General features: G+C 39.7%; 2 protein-coding genes across 3 annotated transcripts; one reads left to right on the plus strand and one right to left on the minus strand.

The window, feature by feature from the left end:
- The first annotated feature begins 303 nt into the window (after positions 1-303).
- LOC143522117 (membrane-spanning 4-domains subfamily A member 4A-like) lies at positions 304-16,921 on the plus strand. 2 transcript variants are annotated; one of them, XM_077015847.1, is made up of 8 exons: positions 304-4,594; positions 5,012-5,122; positions 5,390-5,446; positions 5,527-5,661; positions 5,963-6,076; positions 6,417-6,497; positions 6,769-6,898; positions 15,273-16,921. In XM_077015847.1, the coding sequence occupies exons 1-7, from the start codon at positions 4,280-4,282 to the stop codon at positions 6,868-6,870; spliced, it is 915 nt and encodes a 304-aa protein (XP_076871962.1). In that variant the 5' UTR covers positions 304-4,279; the 3' UTR covers positions 6,871-6,898; positions 15,273-16,921. The 2 variants fall into 2 exon arrangements, with proteins under 2 accessions (XP_076871962.1, XP_076871961.1); XM_077015846.1 differs by lacking the exon at positions 15,273-16,921 and having other exon boundaries at positions 6,769-7,145.
- On the minus strand, positions 12,050-16,807 carry LOC143522119 (membrane-spanning 4-domains subfamily A member 4A-like). The gene is made up of 8 exons (XM_077015848.1): positions 16,738-16,807; positions 15,246-15,466; positions 14,817-14,927; positions 14,595-14,651; positions 14,071-14,205; positions 13,543-13,656; positions 13,359-13,439; positions 12,050-13,103 (listed from the first exon to the last, which is right to left on the minus strand). The coding sequence occupies exons 2-8, from the start codon at positions 15,462-15,464 to the stop codon at positions 12,945-12,947; spliced, it is 876 nt and encodes a 291-aa protein (XP_076871963.1). The 5' UTR covers positions 15,465-15,466; positions 16,738-16,807; the 3' UTR covers positions 12,050-12,944.
- Positions 16,922-18,186: the final 1,265 nt, after the last annotated feature.

Raw genomic sequence — 18,186 nt, forward strand, 5'->3', positions numbered from 1 at the left:
GATGGTCACTAATTTAAGCTTTGTTTTAATATAGATTAATTTCAAGATTTCAGTGAGATTAATCTAGATTAAAAAAATTAATCTATGCCCACCCCTATATATATATATATATATATATATATATATATATATATATATATATATATATATATATATACACACACACACACACATATATATATATATATATATATATATATATATATATATATATATATATATATATATATATATAGTAATAATACTAAAATAATACTAAAACAGCCAAACAATAAATTACAACAACCTGTGATCAAACAGCAATAACACTGTACTTTCCCAACTGTGGTCTTTGTGCTCTTTGGGTAATAAAATAATATACATATTTCCTCTGGCTCTCTGCATAAGCTCCTCCTCTCCTATAGAGTACCTGGCTTCTTCCTGTCTGTTCAGTCCTCTTGCTCTCATTAGCAGAGGTGGAAAGAGTACTGAAAAATTGTAATTGAGTAAAAGTATCTTTACTTTGCCTAAAATCTACTCAGAGTAAAAGTAAAATTACCCATCTCAAAATTTACTCGAGTAAAAGTACAAAATTACTTCATTTAAAATGTAATTTGAGTAAAAGTTACTTAGTTACTTTCAGTTATTTAATGCATGGATGAATCATGAACCAAATTCAGCACAAGTTGTTTTAATCGATTTCAAAGTGTATTTAAGTGCACATCCACACTTGCAAAAAGATCAGCTGGGCTCAGGAACGCAACCTGGTGGCAACACGGTGGCTTGGTGGTTAGCATGTTTGCCTCTCAGCACTGGGGTCTTGAGTTCAAGTCCCTATCTGAGTGGAGTTTCCATGTTCTCCCTGTGTCTGTGTGCCAAAAACATGGAGGTTAGGTAAATTGGCATTCCCTGATTCCCTGACAAATTCTCCCTGAGTGTGTGTCTGTGTCTCTCTGTTCAATAAAAAGTAGTGTCTGAGTGTATGTGTATGTGTGTGCTTGTATGCCCAGTGGTGGATGGTGCTTTGCCACTAGGGTCTGTCCTCTCTCCCCTTCCTGCACCCCATTCAGTCCCCCAGGGGGCTGTGGCTTCCGGTAGAGAGTACGCTGTGCGCAATTGGCTGCCGCTTCTCACCGGTGTGTGTGTGATTGGTTGTCTGTGACTTGTACCTGTGTTAAATTGTAAAGCGCCTTGGGTATTCTGAAAGGCGCTATATAAATCGAACATTCATTCATTCATTCAACCTGTACCATAAAGTGCAAACAATTTTCAGTTCTATTGTCCAACGGACAACACTATGATAAGAATAAAGAAATTTAAATTACAAATTATTTAAAAAACGCAATGCACACAAAATTAAGTGTCCACAAGATGCCACAAATCAAACTAAAATGCAACAGGATTCCACTACTCACAATAATATGCCCACAGGATCCCACATCAAAAATTAAAAAATGCTCATAGGATCCCACAATTTAAAAGTAAGTGCTCACAGGATCCAACTATTCAAAACACAGTGCCCACCGGATCCCACTATTCACAATAAAATGTCCACAGGTTGTCACAACTCAAAATAAAATATAAAATGACCACAGGATCCCACATCTCAAAATAAAACAAAATGTGCACAGGATTCCACTATTTAAAACGCTCACAGGATCCATCTATTCAAAATACAGTGCCCACAGGATTCCACTTTTCACAATAAAATGTCCACAGGATCCCACAGAACCTGATAGATAGAAGATTTAAAGATGAAACAATCTCATCCTTTTGGAAAAAAGTGCACCAGATTACGACCTGATTATGAGACAATGGAAAGGGCGTGCGCAAGGGAAGGCCACACAATTGGCTTTCAGTTCTGGGACTCAGAAGTTTACATTTCTGCCCGCATTTAATTTTTCACCATCAATATTTTTTTACTCAGTAATGTGAGGGCGTTCAAATGTAGTGAAGTAAAACTACTTGGGTCAAAATTTACTCAAGTAAAAGTAAAAATTACATATTTCAAAAACTACTCAGAAAAAATACTCAATTACAGTAATGTGAGTAAATGTAATTAGTTTCCACCCCTGCTCATTAGTGATATTCAGACAGTTCCAGGGTTGCCAACTTTTCAAGATCACTTGGAGTGAGTGAGATTAGATCTTGTAAATTGTTGGGGGGGGTTAGACCTGCAGTTCTAGAAGTGCAGTAGTTTTAGACATGCGCCACCTAGCGGCTCGGAATGTAACGTAATATTCAGATACTGTTCTGGGGTGGGTTTCCCGAAACGTTCATAGCGCTAAGTACTTCGTAACCTCGTATGAAACGTATGAGGTTAAGAAGTACTTAGCGCTAAGAACGTTTCGGGAAACTCACCCCTGGTATGTCGCGGGAGCAGATGGAAGAACGATGTTTGTAAGCAACAATAATATATGACAGATATATGATAATGTCTGGAGGTCATTTTTGTGTTATCGTAACATTTATGTCATGAAGGATGAATCTGGCTAGCGTTGGTGTTTGTTGGTTCTGGCTACCTTTATGGCTGCTTGGCAGCTACTTTGACTAAATTTGAAACAACTTAAAGGAAGGGAATTAGCACCAACTACACAAGTAGTAAGCAAGCTAAAGTAGCATTTTTTACGGTTCATGATTTAACGTAAATGTCACAACAATTTCATAACATGTATGTTTAACATTGTAGTTATATGAGACATAAATAATTTTATTAAAGCATTTCAATTATTAAAATGATTGGAACAAACCTGTAGAAGCTAAAAATACACCTTTCAAATCAAAGGGGGGGGGGGGGGGGGTGAACGGAAGTTGTTGACCTAGATTTTTTTTGAGAGTTGGCAACCCTGCAGTTCTACCTCTCCACCCACCACAGTCTGTAAGCTTCTAACTACTTGATTTTACTGGAAATACTCCATGAAGACTGTTAGCTGCCCAGATCAGTCTCAATGAGGCTTTTAAAATTCTTTTACACATCTTCCTCAAATTCATTACTGTAAAACATTAAAGCTTTGTCACGAGATAGCAGCAGACTTTAATCATTACTGAGAAGAGCTACAACACCTTTATGTAAATCCATTTGTTGATAAGGGATGCATCATGATTCCAAAGGTCATTAAAAAGTCAAGGAACTTCCCCTATTTAAAAAGGAACCAACAAACATAACAAGGGTTCTCCCTGAATCCACACCAGACGGAAGAGCCATTTCAATCAATTCCAGGTGAGGATAAAACATAACATTTCAGTAATTCTTTAAAATACAATTTTAGCTGTAAGGCAGAATATTTGCAATTATGTTTTTAAAATCTATCTCATGCTCATATCCATGTTGGTTTGAAGCTTTGGCTCTTTGTTTTCATACATCATGACAGACAAATCAATTTTTGATTGTTTTTATAATTGGCATCCAGAGATGTTCAAAAGTCGCAAAATGCAAGTCCAAGTCAAGTCATGGGTCATTTAGCTGGAGTCCAAGCAGAGTCTCAAGTCAATACCATAAGCTAAGGATGTAAATTAAGTGGGTGTGGCTACATTTTAGAGCAACTCACTCTCCAAAATAATTTGATTAATACAGATGTCAAACGAACACATCATGCTAACACTCATAATCGATAAACAGTACATTTCAGAAGGGAAAGAAAGGTTGCAAAAGCAATATCTAAATAAAAAAATAAAATCACAATTGGTGAATGTACATGTAGCACAATTTTTGTTGTTGAAAAAGTTATTTATTTCTCTTGCTAAATATTTGATTTAATATATTTCTAACATTTTGATATTTTGTGTACTTAGTTTCTGTCTGATTTTTTACATTTGCTTTCTCCCTTTGCGTTTGATGTGAAGACGTTAGTTCTGATTGGACGGTTACCCGGTTTGTCCCGCCTATCCGTGTATGCTAAAGTAGTTACGGTTGGATCTCTTCTTAACTTATCCCTACCTTTCACTAAACTAAATCAGGTCTGATTAGATGTCGTCGCTGGCCAATATTTTCATCTCGTTTTTATTCATTGACGAAAATGTCCATTAATGTCCATAGTTTTTTATTTAGTCTCGTTTTCGTCATGAAAAAAGGTTCGTTGACGAAAACTATGACGAAAATTATTCGTCAACGAAATTAACACTGGTTGCACTACATGATTGTTTTTGAAAGCTGAAGATTATTGAAATACAAAAGTCTGATGCATTAATCTGCTGATAGTTTTTGCAATAAAACGCAAATGATTATTTCAGTTGGTATGGATGGATTGTTGATGGCATATATTTGAAAACTTGATTTGTGACAGGTGAAACATCTCTAAGGATGTCCTCTGGTGCAGTGTCAGCCAGTAATGTGGGAAGCAGCTTTCCAGCCTTTAACCATGGGAGCCCCACACATGTGTCTCCAGCTGTAGCACAGCAACACGGAGCTACATCTGCACCGCCCATCCTCACCCTCGGAATCCCCATTGTTGTGCCAGGTGGCAACGTGGGAAACCTGGGATATGTGAGCAACGTGGGAAACATGGTCAACATGGGCAATGTGGGAAATGCAGGCAATCTGGGAAACATGGGAAATGTAGGCGCCCAGCCAGGCCAGTTTGAGAAATTTCTGAAAGTGCAGCCAAAAGCACTGGGGGTAAGATATTTCATGTGTTCAGCCAAATTATACACACACACAATCCTTTTTGAATAGACCTTAATGATGTTGAACTTTGCTACAATTATGACAGACCTGTGGGTGCCAGCAGTATTGTCATAAACAAAGTACTGAGGCAACAATAAGGAAATATTAGAGATGGCCAGCAGAAAAATACTATAAATTCAGTGTTGAGGGTAACAAAGCTTGGTTTTTTGTAAAATAATAATAATTTATTTACTTATTTTATAGAAATATTCATACATAATATGTATAACCATGAGGGCAGCATCTTATATCTTTCTGGGGTTTTGATTTCTTTTAAGAACATGTGCACAATTCCTAACCAAATGTCACAAAATGCAAATGTAATAATAAAAATTTAATAAAATAATAATTTCTTCTATGTTCTGACAGATTGTCCAAATAATGATTGGGATCACAACGATACTGTTTGGCATCGTGACCACATTCTATGCAGAGGCAGTCTCTGTGATCAGTGGTAGTGTTTACTGGTGTTCTGTAATTGTAAGTCCAAGTAGCATTAAAGAGATGAAGGATTTTTCTTCTCCAATCCTGGGGGCCCACGATCCTGAATGGTTTCCAGTTTTCCCTACTCTCCCTCATCCGGCTCTTGAGATCCTCACTTGTTCTTGAGCTGGATTGAGCTGCAGGGGCACTGAAATGGAAACTGGCACCAGGATTGAAACAAAAAATCTCTAATAATAAATTTCAGATTTATAATGGCTCCCAGTTTTGGTTGAATAGCTCATTTCCCCCCTCTTTTTTCCCCAGTACATCATTGCTGGATCTCTAACTGTCGCAGCAGAGAACAAACGTCACATCTGTTTGGTATGTAAACACTCTACATTTATGGTGTCATAAAAGCATTTAAACTGTTACTCTGTAAACCTGCTGTTCCTCTCATCCAGTTGAAAGGATCCCTGGGCATGAATGTGGTCAGTGCTGTATTTTCTGCACCAGCCATCATTCTATTGTCTACGGACTTTGTAGTACAGCAAGATTACAACTGCTATGAAAGCTATGGAGGATGCTGGATGTTTATCGTGAGTGTCTGAATCCTTGATTCTTTTCTGTTGGTGGATGATGTGGACTTTAAAAGTCACTGTCCTTAAAACACAGATTTAATATATTTTTGGAGCAATGCTGGAACCTCAGAAAATGTCCTATTACCCGAAAACACAAACCTTAAGCTTCACTCCACTGTGCTGGCTTTTTATTACCCACACAAAAAGATGCTCATAACCAGAATCAAAGAACAGACATTGTTATGGGTCTGTGACACCAATATAACTTTTTCCACATTTCTTCACATTGTTTCTATTTTACTGTTCCACCATGTACCAGAGTCGGTCCAATGGAATCAGTGGAGTTCTTCTACTGTTCTCACTGCTTCAGTTAATCATCTCCATCTGCATCTCAGCGTTTGGCTGCAGGGCCACCTGCTGTGATGAGTCCACGGTGAGTATCCCAGGACCCCCATAAAGGACTTTAACCTTCAATTTGGATATTACAGTACAGGAAACAGTTCGTGTCCATCTACGTTTTTTGTGTTATTGGTGAGGCTTTCATTTTTTCAGCTTTCTACAGTACATTAAAGTACTTTTCATCCCACATTTAAAAAAATAAAATGCTTGTTATTGCATGTAGTTTAATAGCACGGACTCTGAATATATTAGGGATTGGGTTAGGATTAAGATTAGGATTGGGGTTAGGATTAGGGTTGAGGCGAGATCTCCGGTACTTCTAAGAAACACTGCTGAATGACATGCTGATTTAATTCAATATCTGTATTTGAAAGGTGCCTGCTGTAATGGTGTCTTCCGCCTATGGAGGGTACTGTGCAATGTACAGTCCTTATCCTGCGCACAACAGCCAACAGGTAGAAGTCCTCAACTTGAGATTATTTGATGTAAAAATGCAGGATTTGCTTTTCTATTTGTTACAGTTCACCTCCCATCATTGTGGTTCCCACAGTAACTAGCAAAATCTGGATCTTTCTGTTGGTCTTTGTTTCTGCTTTCAATAGTTAAATCTTTTTTTGTTTGTGTGTTTTCCCATATTTATTGTTTTTTTTTCCCCTTTGTCTTATTAAAACCACCTCCTAAACTTGCATCTTGTCTTTACGTAAAAGTTGGAATACATTTTTACAGGTGTTTTCCATACCAAATCCACAAACCGACATAAACCACATGCCTACGGAACATCCCCCAGCGTACACAGGGAGTGTACCTAAAGCACAGAGCTGTGACTGACGGCAGAACCTGATCTGGACAAAATCAAGTAAACGAAGTCTCCATACTGTTATGCATCCTGATCCCAGGGACTCTGGGTCTGCCTAAGCTCCAGCCATCACACATACAGGATTTTTTATTGTTAATTGAGTTTCTGATCTAGGGTTAGGGTTACAATTAGGGTTGGGGTGAGTTCTTCAGTACATTTAAGAAACATTTTCAGTTTGTATCTCAACGAATGCTTAATATATGGCATGTGTAAATATCTTCATATCACATGTGATTTTATGTTAATGGCTTTGGTAATAAATGTGTTGGGTGGTATTCTGAGTGATCTTTGAGGCCTTTGTGAAGCTGTTCGAAAGGGGTGTAATCTGTTTGGACTTATGGGCACAATATGCAGCTCGTGGCCTCCCTCTGGTGGCGAACATCCGGCGCTGCAAGTCACCCGTTACAGAGACACAGTGCTATATGAATGAAGACGAAGGTGTTTGGTGGCATTAGTTTTGCTGAAACCCTTCACCAGGTCTGCATGTTCAGGAAGGCAATTCACTCTGGTATTGGTGACAGGGGTCTCTGTGAAACTTGATCCAACAGGTATGGATGGACAGTTCTGATGGTAGAATGGTGACCATGACAGTCATTCTTGCTCTGACCAAGAAATAAGGGGGTCATATCTCGTTAGCCATGGCAAATCTAATACTGTGTATTTGGATGACTTGAGGACATAATGTGTTGAGTTCAGTGTGTAGTGCACTGTCACTTAAATTTAAACAGGTTTGGTCCTAAGTGAAACAGATCCTACTGACCTTCCATCTATGGGTGTGGCTTTTAGGGGGTTCTCTAGAGGTTTTACAGGAATTTGAAGTTCCTCCATCAGAATGAAATTTCCCTCAGCTCTCGACATGAGGTCCTTCCACATATATTATGAACAGGTTTGAACATGTTTAGTTTTGTCATGTGGACAACCAGATATAAGAACCAGGGCTGGCACTGGCCATTTTGGGTGTCCTAAGCACAAAAGTTTTGTGGTGCCCACCAGATATTAACAATAATTCAGTATTTGTCTGCATTTCTGATTCTTTTCTTCAACATTACTGCTTTGAAATCAGTTCCAAATTAACAAGAGGAGAAATTAAAATCTTGCTAAAACAATAAAGTTTTTCATTAACAATGTCACTAAACATAAAAAAATAAACACAGTCATTTAAAATCATTAATAAACAGAGGTGGGGACTCGAGTCACATGACTTGGACTCGAGTCAGACTCGAGTCATTAATATTAAGACTTTTGACTTGACTTGAAAAAATATTCAGAGACTTAGACTTGACTTGGACTTTTACACCAATAACTTGGGACTTGAATTGGACTTGAACCTGTTTACTTGCAAAGACTTGATTTTTTTTTTACCCCAAATCTAAATTTTAAAACGCATATTAATATTTATAAAGTGCGCCCCATTAATTTCATTTCCGTCCTTCTGACGCAGACCGGCGTTACACCAGATTCTGTGACCGTCGAGTTTTGTGACCACAGGGGGCGCTATTTCACAGTTTCTGTTCAGAGGCACAAACGCTTTACGAATGCTACGTAAACTACGCTGATGCACTTTCTTTACTCGTTTTGTTGGTGTCCACGAGCCAAAATATGACAGATGTTTATATTTACATTTATCGTCTCTTAATTACATAAATGTACTTAAACAAGATTTACCATCCCCTCACCATTGCAGCCAACAAAGAAATCATGAATGGGATGTACAGGTGAGCCTTTTTAACTGGGGTCACCAATTCTGACGGCAGCCATCAGAATATGTGACCCCACTGAATCTCCAGGTAACAATAGTAGCCTACACCGTGACCCCACAATAACAGAAAACAATGAAAAATAACCGTAACCTTTTATTAGTCTATATTTAAACATTTTATCCAAATGTTTAGAATAACCATTCATAATGACAGCATCTTGCTTACGATGAAGCTTGCTATTTTCATGTAAAATGATGTAACGAAACATTCTTGTTTAAGTACATTTATGTAATTAAGAGAAGATAAAATGTAAATGATCTGTCATCTTTTGGCTGGCGGACACCAACAAAACGAGTAAAGAAACGCATCAGCGTAGCATTCGTAAAGCGTTGGTGCCTGTAAAAAAAAAAAGACTCGAAAGGACTTGAAATTCCAAGTTTCAGACTTGGGACTTGACTTGACGGTTGCTTGTCTTGACTCGAGACTTGACTTGAGTTGACTGTCTTTGCTTGAGACTTGACTCGGGACTTGAGGATAAAGACTTGGACTTACTTGAGACTTGCAAAACACTGACTTGGTCCCACCTCTGTAAATACCAAAATCATAATTTTAAAAGATTTGTGCAATGAGTCACGAATAACAAGTGTAACGTGTCACAAGCAGCAGGAGGCGCTATAGAGGCTGTGTGCTCTTTAATATCCATAAATCAAGGTGTACACACAGCACGCGATAAAGAACAAAAAGTATAATCGCGCGAACTCGTAACAATCACGTGGCGACAAGCGAGGAGTGAGAGAGACAGTCTGGGTTCTTATCTATTAACATGCTTTACATATTTCGATTTAAAAATATTTCGTTATAATGATTACATTTACATGTAAATGAAATTTACATAAAAATTCACCGATTACTATTATGATTTTTTTTTTTTTTCATAAAATTTTTTTTGGTGACCTACGCGCAGTGCAGTGCGTCATCCGCGTGGGAGGAGCGACTCTTCAATATTGGTTTCAGGGTATTGTTTTACTTATTTGTATTAACTAATAATACTTGTACTGACTAAGGATACCCTTCTGAGTTGCCAACTAAAAGCACATTTTATTCCATTCTGGCTAAGCACAAAATTGTAATGGGAAAAAAAGATATGACCTTTACACTAGTAAACCTTTGTATGCAGTAAATACGGACAATTTTTTGCTATAAAACAGTGAAAGTAAAGCTGCACGCGTCACACTAAAGCAGCTCGTGTTATGTTGCGCAATAAAGCACACGCGGGGATTTTGTAACATGAGCCCGCGAACGCCCCTTTACCAGAACGGTTTCTTCGTATTGTGAGCTTTAACACAGCGAGAAACTTAACTATTTGGAGAAAGAGCTACCGACACCAAACTGCAGTCCGAGAAGAACAACAAAATAATTTCACTGGTATGTTTGACTGGTCTTCAATGTCTAGCGGTAAATCCAAATGAAAACAAATGTTATGAATTGATTTTTTTACGTTCTTGGTATAGTTTTTACTGTAATGTTAGTCGTATAACAATTACAAACCCTCCACCCCCAGCTATTTAACACAGAAATGCACTCTGCACAGCGGCAGGACAAACCACTGTCCTACCTTCACCTGCAGCTGCGCCCAGGTGTCTCATAAAACCCCAAACGTAGCCTTTCTCTCGGGGTTGGCGCTAATGAAAGTCTTAATTAAAGTGTGAATGTCCAAACTCTCCAGAATGTGAGTGTGCACATGCATAAGTGCTAGACGTGTCAGTCTCTTGTGTGTCATTGTAGTGTGTAACCAGGTTTTCAGGCGGCGCAGAGCAGAGAACGTTCTCTCAGATGAAGCGGCTGAGACAGGAAGGCCGAGGCAAAGTTTTCTGTGCTTGGTTTGCAGCGTCAGATAGAAGAGCATTAATAGGGGTGTTCCCTAAAGCAGCAATCTTTTGAATGGCATCGCTGTGAAGTTTTGATTTTTCGTGCTCGTTGAATTTCTCTGTAGCTTTCACGAAGCTGCTGTCTAGCCTTACACACTGTCTTCCCTAATGAGGCCAGTTTGAACAGCCTTGACACAGCTGAAACAAACGACATGGTCACAGTCTTCAACATAATGCAGCCACTTCCATTTGTCAAACCAGCTAGAGTTAAATAGAAAAACTTTCCTTGCCAAAATGTCTTGCAGGAAAACTGAAATTAGCTGGTGGGGCTTTTCAGCCAAGGCTAAGTTAGCTGACCTTGTTGTGCTAGCTTCTTGCTCCGGGCCGTTTAGCTCTGGTGGAGTGGGCCTAACACTTCTTATATTAAAGCTAGAATGAGCTAGTCTTAAATCAGCAGGTCCACTTTCTGACAGTTCGCTGCCTGAACGTTTTTTGTTTTGTCCTGTGTTCATTAAGAAGTACTCCGATATTCGTTTCTGTGCCATTTTCGCTGTCACTGTTTGTTCCCGCTTCTGCGGTCACGTCTACATCCTGCAGTTAACGGTCAATGCAAAAAAAAAAAAAAAAGATTCATGAATTTAGATTGGAAAACCAGATTATTATTACTATTAGTAGTAGTAGCAATATTTACTAAATTATTTTTTTTTCAGTTATTTGTTTTATTCATTTTTATTTTTTGGTATCTATCATTTTTCTTTACAGTTACAGATGTTTGAAGTTATACTCGTACTGCCCACAGGGGGTGCTGCAGCACCCCCAGCACCCCTAATTCCCGCGGATATCTACGGCTGTTAACAGGCATGTCCCGTGTACGTTGTGACCGTCGTTAATTATCCTAAAATTGTTTTGCTGTTTCACATTAAGTGGTAGACTAACAGAACTAGAACATATGTCACCTTATCCGTGTAATATGTGTGATTGGAAGACTTGGAAATGCACTTGAAGAGGATTCGGTAGAGCTTGTTTGAACATTTTATTAAAGAAAAATACATTGAATGGGTGTTTATAATGTATTTGTATAATTTTGAATCTTTCTGTTTAAAATTCACGTGTATCCCCAGGATAATAATGTTGTTAATCTACTTATGTTATGTACAATAAGATGTCCACTGTTAACACAGCGCTGTCTGTCTGCTAGACGTCCATTAACACAGCGCTGTCTGTCTGTTAGACAACCCTACCATAGCGCTGTCTGTCTGCTAGACGTCCATTAACACAGCGCTGTCTGTCTGCTAGACGTCCATTAACACAGCGCTGTCTGTCTGCTAGACGTCCATTAACACAGCGCTGTCTGTCTGCTAGACGTCCATTAACACAGCGCTGTCTGTCTGCTAGACGTCCATTAACACAGCGCTGTCTGTCTGCTAGACGTCCATTAACACAGCGCTGTCTGTCTGCTAGACGTCCATTAACACAGCGCTGTCTGTCTGCTAGGCGTCCATTAACACAGCGCTGTCTGTCTGCTAGACGTCCATTAACACAGCGCTGTCTGCCTGCTAGATGTCCATTAACACAGCGCTGTCTGTCTGCTAGATGTCCATTAACACAGCGCTGTCTGTATGCTAGACGTCCATTAACACAGTGCTGTCTGTCTGCTAGACGTCCATTAAATCTTGCAGGTTAACCCAGTGTGAATACATGTAGAGTAAAATACATTTAGAGTTAAATACATTTGGAGTACACCACATTTAAACAAACAAAAATACCTTTAACCACTGTATAAAACTTTTTTTTTTTGATGAATCATAGTCCCATTTTTGTAAAAGCAATTTTTTTTTCCTATTTCTTATCCTATAACACCTTAAACACAATAACGAGGTACCACCCACACTGCCATCATATCCACAAAACAACTGGGGTTTATTTCAATAACTTAAGCACATACATGACATTGGAATCTAGACTATAAATGTTTAACTTAAAAAATCTTTTTAAAAACATCAGTACGTCTAACTGTCAAGAGCGCGAGTGACTAGGCACCTCTGTGTGTGTGTGATGTATCAGCCATTACAGAATAATTTATGAACTATTCATGTGATTTTTTAGTTTAAACAAGGCAATGCTTAAATTTTCTTTAAACTATCCGTGCATACATATGACTAAGGTTACATTCTGTAGACCAATAGAAAACATGGCTGCAAGATTGTCTTAAATGGCTTTGTCTAAAGATGAGACTACAGTATATAGGCTAGACTATAGATAATTATGCTGAATTAGCTTCAAGCCCATTTCCCCATTTGCTAATGAGTTATGGTCTATCAAGTATCATCATAACATTGACCATGTGCAAGCACAGGTAGAATTACACTGATGATATGAACGTTTTCCACTTCCTAAAAGCTTCACTAAGGTTATGCTTGCCAAATCATTTTTCATTGCTTGCAACAAGTGTCATCTGGCATGCCGCCTTAGAAGCCATTAGACTCCACCGGTGCTCCACCTGTGCTCCACCTGTACTTCACCTGTACTCCACTCTGCTCCAGCTGCAGCAGGTCCAGGTGTCTCGGTTTCACTGTACTCGGGAGGATGAGCCAGTATTGGGTTGTTCATGCTGGTATTACTGATCACAAACAGGCCCTGCAGTTGGAAGTGCGTTCATATATCATAACACCATAAAGATGAATCATTGTTTTAAATGTATATTATAAAATATTATTATTATTTTTTTCATTTTTCAAATCTCTTTTTTATTTCTTAAAAGAGTCAAAGAGCTGCTGGTTCTGAACACAAGAAGGACTGAAACCTACATCTGCATCACTGCAAAACTTCACACACCTAATGGACTCCATAATACACACTAACTGCCCCTTAAAGTCTGCTTACTTCACTTACCCCTTGAGTGCTGTAAGGTGTTATGGGACTGAGCAGTGAACAGCATGCTCCGTGGTTTAGATCCTGACCGCTGAAGGTCTCCTTAATGATACAGATGCATTAACAGATCTTAACACCTACACTTTGCCAAAAAAAAAAAATGCCTTGAACATCCGTTATTAAAGAAAGTGAAGTAAGGTGGCACCAGTGTGATTGTGCTGCACGTGGCATCGCAGGCAAACAGCGTCATGCAGATGGAGATGATGAACTGAAGCAGAGAAAAGACTAGAAGCACTCCACTGATTCCATTCGTCTGTTTCTGAGAAGTAACATTGCATGAGATGCATATAAACAATGCAATGGCAGCATTACATAATTTTGTATTTAGTTAGATATTAATACTTCACATTAGTGTTTTGTGTTGTCACACACACAAAAAATGCTACATGTGCAGGAATTCAGCCTGAAGGTGCGGAAGACCCACAGCACCGTAGTGTCTGGTTTCCCCTGCCGTAACACACCCAGCTCCACTCTAGAGCAAACGCTCACAGGCTTCAGGAGTTGGACCGAGTGTGCTACAAGGAAAACACTCTCTGCACCAGTGCTGTGGACCTTCAGGGTGTACCACACCTGTCTCACCCTGCCCAGCGAGGCTCTCCAACAGAGCGGCGCAGGGAATTCCTGCCATTTCAGTAAGCTGTTCCGTGTGGGTCTGCTTTGATCGGATGCACACCTTGAACGCGTTGCACATGATGAACTCGTTGGCACAATCATTTCTGGGCCCATAGATCAAATCCAGAGAAAACAGAATCACTGCAATGGCTGCAGTTACCACACTGACCATGTTCATCCCCAGCAAACCTTTCATCTAAAAACAAACAAATACAGAATGCAGAACATGGCTGTTTTGTGTCCTTGTGGGATTTACACTGCTGCCTGTCATGGCTAATGATGTCTAAAGTTGAGGCGATGGTGTGAAATACTTGTTCTTATTGCTATGCCATAATTATGAATGACTCTCATTGAACTCTCATCAAATAGCTAATGTAACTCAGTTATGTTTTGGGCTGTTATGACACTGGTAGAGAGAGACTCAGACTTTGTGGGTTATTCTTTTAAAACCTGTGTTCAATAAGATGAACTTTACTACCAGTGAAGACCTCTCTGCGCTTTTGGAATCTACATTTTGTTCCTAATTAATAACAAATATGAGAACTGTTGAACATAATGAAGATTCTGTGGATAATGTCTACATACCACACAGGGATGAGGGTTGATTGTAGCAACAAAAGACAGACAACCAGCGCCCATATACTGAGGGTAGGAGGGGTGGGGGTAGGAGTGGGGGGTGGGGGGGGGGGGGGCAGATGCAAAAAAGTCTGTCAAAGTTTATTGCACATTGTAAGCACTGTGAAAGAAAGTGATTGGATGTCATTGCAGTAAAAATCTCACAGAAATGGAAAACAGAAAGGGGCTTACGATTAAAGATCCCCAGTACACAAACAGACTGCGGACAGAGAGTGTGGCAGCTTCTGTGGTCAGGACTATGCCCAGCAGAAGAGTCACCACTGCAGCTGTTATGTGCATCATCTGTGGGAAACACAGGCACGCGGTTCATTCAAAGTTAATTTATTTCCTACCTATATTTCTTAGTTAAATTGCATTTTCTCATGACTACTGCACTTTTCAAATCATCTTTAAGGGTTTTTATTTATTCTTTCTTTCACAGTCACATTATAGATTAGTCATAATTTTACTGGTTATTATTTGTCTTTATCTAGTGTTTATGTTGACCCCAGTGACCTCTTTATTAAATCCGAATCAACAAACTGAGACTTTTTGTATTGCTAGAACCAGAAAAGAGGAAATTAGAAGGCACTGAATAAATCAGATGGAGTGGCCTCTTACACCAATTGCTTTCGGTTTTCTTTTCAGGAATTTCTCCACTGCAAATCCTTCGCTGGAGTGACAGTGTTCTGGATGTCTGTCTAGCGCAGCACTGAGTCCTGGTGCAGTGGCAGGTTCATACAGACCCGGTCCAGCTGCTGCTGGCTGTGCTGGGATCACACGAGTCACAATGGTGAAGCCACCTCCCATGTTATCAGTTGGTATAAAAGTGGAGGCCATCCCTTTAAAACAAGTTAAATAGAACAGAGTACATTAAAGAGGGTGTGCTTGTGCACAATAAAAATAGTTTGCAGTGAATTTATGTGTTCTCTTAGAGATTGTGCGTGGCAAAGTAAACTCTGGGGTTGTAGTTCACTACTGCTCTGGGTTGGTTCGTTTCTGTGTTGTTTTGGAGTTATGACACCGGGCAACACAATTTGATCTTTTGCAAACCAAAATAAATAATTGTACTGTATGTTTTATGGTGAACTTGGTTTTTCTGTGGTTTTGAAGTATGCAAATTCTACATTAGTAACATTATTAGTCATAAATAGGTCTAGTATGACATTTAAAAGGTGTGCCTCTATTTGTCCTCAGAAACAACAACACTCTTCAGTACTCAACATTCAGTAGTCTACCAACACAGAGGGGATCCACTAGGGTGGCCACCCAAATACGGAAGCGTCCTTAAATGTTGCATTCTCTATTGAACTAATACGGGACACTATTTGTTCCATATTTCCATAAATGTTCCCTCCACACACACAAAAAAACTGATTCCCCCCCTCAGCCCTCAGTTCTATCCTTCCTGCCATACGCCCCACGCAGCTGATCCAGAATGCTGGTCAACAACTCAAATTCAGTCCTTCCATGTTCACACACTCCCGTGTTTCCTTCCCTCAATTGGCTTCCTGCAGTTCATCAGATTTAAAACCCTGAAACTTGCCTACAAAACCTGCCCCATCCTAGCAGAAAGCACTGGTCTCACTCCAGCTTTACATCACACCCGTCCACAGGGCCGGAGTGGGACACTTTTTCAGCCCGGGAGTTTCATGCCCAAATCCGGCCCAAAATTATTTTCCCCTCCCAATCGGCCCAAACTAGAGATTGACATGAGCCGGCCCATCGGGAATCCTCCCGAATCTCCCGATTAGCCACTCCGGCTCTGCCCGTCCAGCATGGACGATGCTTCAAGACGTTTTCTGCACTTGTATCCACACGATGGAATGAACATGCCCCACCTCTCCATTCAGCAGAGGTCACACATCGATTGGAGACTCAGCTCTTTCAGATGCATTTGAATGTACACACACTTGTGTGTAGTCTCTGAGAGGGTTTGGGTTTAACACTGTCCTTACTGTCCTAACACTCTGAAGACAACAAAGTCACTCTGGGTTGTAACATTTATTTGAATTTCCTATCAGAAATAAAACACCTTTCAATCTCTGGAAACAGTTCCCAACAAAAAGAAATGAACCAGTGTAAAACATTAAACCAAGCACTGGGAATTTACCTGAAATGGATAATCCGTATTCTCTGAATGTGTGGGAGCTGGTAGGTGCTGTTCCTGTCTCTCTGCTAAGGTCAGTAACACCACTCTGTTTTAAATTCAGGAAGTTCACTACATTTATCTTGACCTTTGGAACTGTGTAAAATTCATGAGCAATAAAACAGTAGTCTGTCCATGTTGGGTAGGAACTTAGGAACACTACATTATGTATGGTACACGGAACTGCATTGATCATTATGTAGTAGCTACATCAGAATGAATTCTGCATATATTCATTTTTAAACGTACATCTAAATTATCTTTCATTCTCTCTCTGTGCACACACACACACACACACACACACAGAGTTATGTCGATGGGTACATGTATTTGGGGGTTTTCCATTATGCATGTATGTTCAGTGTCTTTCTTCCAGACAGAGTAGTGCTGCTCGGGGGGGGGGGGGGGGCAGAATGTGTAAGTGAATGGAATGCAGACGCCATTGGAACGCAGAAGAAAGCATCCATAAAAGCGGATCAGTCATTTGCGCCGCGGCAGCTTGGTGGTTCTGTTATTTGTTTGACTCCTTTTGCCGTCTGTCTTAAAATATGTGATTGTGTCATTTTTGGACCATGGTTAAAAAACCCCTTTAGTAGTTTAGTGTTCTGTGGACTTTATTTTGGAAGCGTTTTTTGCAACTGTTTCAGTTTCTGTACATATTGTAGAGTTTTGATGGTGTGTGTCCAAGTCACCCTGGGTAGTGTTGGTGGCTGTTTGATTTGTCTTTTGGTGTGGGGGTTATTCTTTTATTTTGGTTTTCAACCTGAAGTCAAAGTGGGGTGTCACATTTATGTCTATATATGTATGTCTATTCACATGTCTCTGTAAATATCACCTATATATAAACTTATATCAGTATGCGCTCTTTGTCACATGTGTAGTTGCTTATATGTGTTAGCTGTCGGATCACTAGTCAGTTGATCACTAGCTGTCAGTAGATCACTAGTCAGTAGATCACTAGCTGTCAGTAGATCACTAGTTATAGACATAACTGGTTCACCACCTTTCACTACATTTGTTATGGGCCCAACCTAGACTGGGACGTAACACACACACACACACACACACACACACCCACCCACCCACCCATATATATGTGTGTAACAATCATCAGACTAGATAAGCATTTAATAGAGGTAAGTACAGTAGCAAATGAATACAAAGTCCAAATGAAGTCAAACCAGAGAGTAAATACACATCTCTATGCAGGCATGCAAACAGACAGTACACTGCCAGGGAACTGCACAGACATGCAGACTAGGAAGTCAAGACTTAGAGATGAAGTAAAGCAGAGGAACACAGAAGTTTTGGAGGGGTCGCCCTCTGGTGGTCAGAGATAGCGTTGCTCAGAGTTGGTGTGACAGTAAGCCACAACATTAAAACTGCTGACAGGTGAAGTGAATAACTGATTAT

The sequence above is a fragment of the Brachyhypopomus gauderio genome, chromosome 8 (assembly GCF_052324685.1).
Source record: "Brachyhypopomus gauderio isolate BG-103 chromosome 8, BGAUD_0.2, whole genome shotgun sequence".
Taxonomy (NCBI): domain Eukaryota; kingdom Metazoa; phylum Chordata; class Actinopteri; order Gymnotiformes; family Hypopomidae; genus Brachyhypopomus; species Brachyhypopomus gauderio.

Excerpts from the sequence above, each read along its gene's own strand:
- LOC143522117 (XM_077015847.1), top strand. The coding sequence starts at position 4,280 with ATGTCCTCTGGTGCAGTGTCAGCCAGTAATGTGGGAAGCAGCTTTCCA. Across the intron at positions 5,447-5,526 it reads ACAAACGTCACATCTGTTTG|TTGAAAGGATCCCTGGGCAT; the intron begins GTATGTAAACAC and ends CCTCTCATCCAG. Across the intron at positions 6,077-6,416 it reads CCTGCTGTGATGAGTCCACG|GTGCCTGCTGTAATGGTGTC; the intron begins GTGAGTATCCCA and ends TGTATTTGAAAG.
- LOC143522119 (XM_077015848.1), bottom strand. The coding sequence starts at position 15,464 with ATGGCCTCCACTTTTATACCAACTGATAACATGGGAGGTGGCTTCACC. Across the intron at positions 14,928-15,245 it reads GAAAACCGAAAGCAATTGGT|ATGATGCACATAACAGCTGC; the intron begins GTAAGAGGCCAC and ends TGTTTCCCACAG. Across the intron at positions 13,657-14,070 it reads TCATGTGCAACGCGTTCAAG|AAACAGACGAATGGAATCAG; the intron begins GTGTGCATCCGA and ends GTTACTTCTCAG.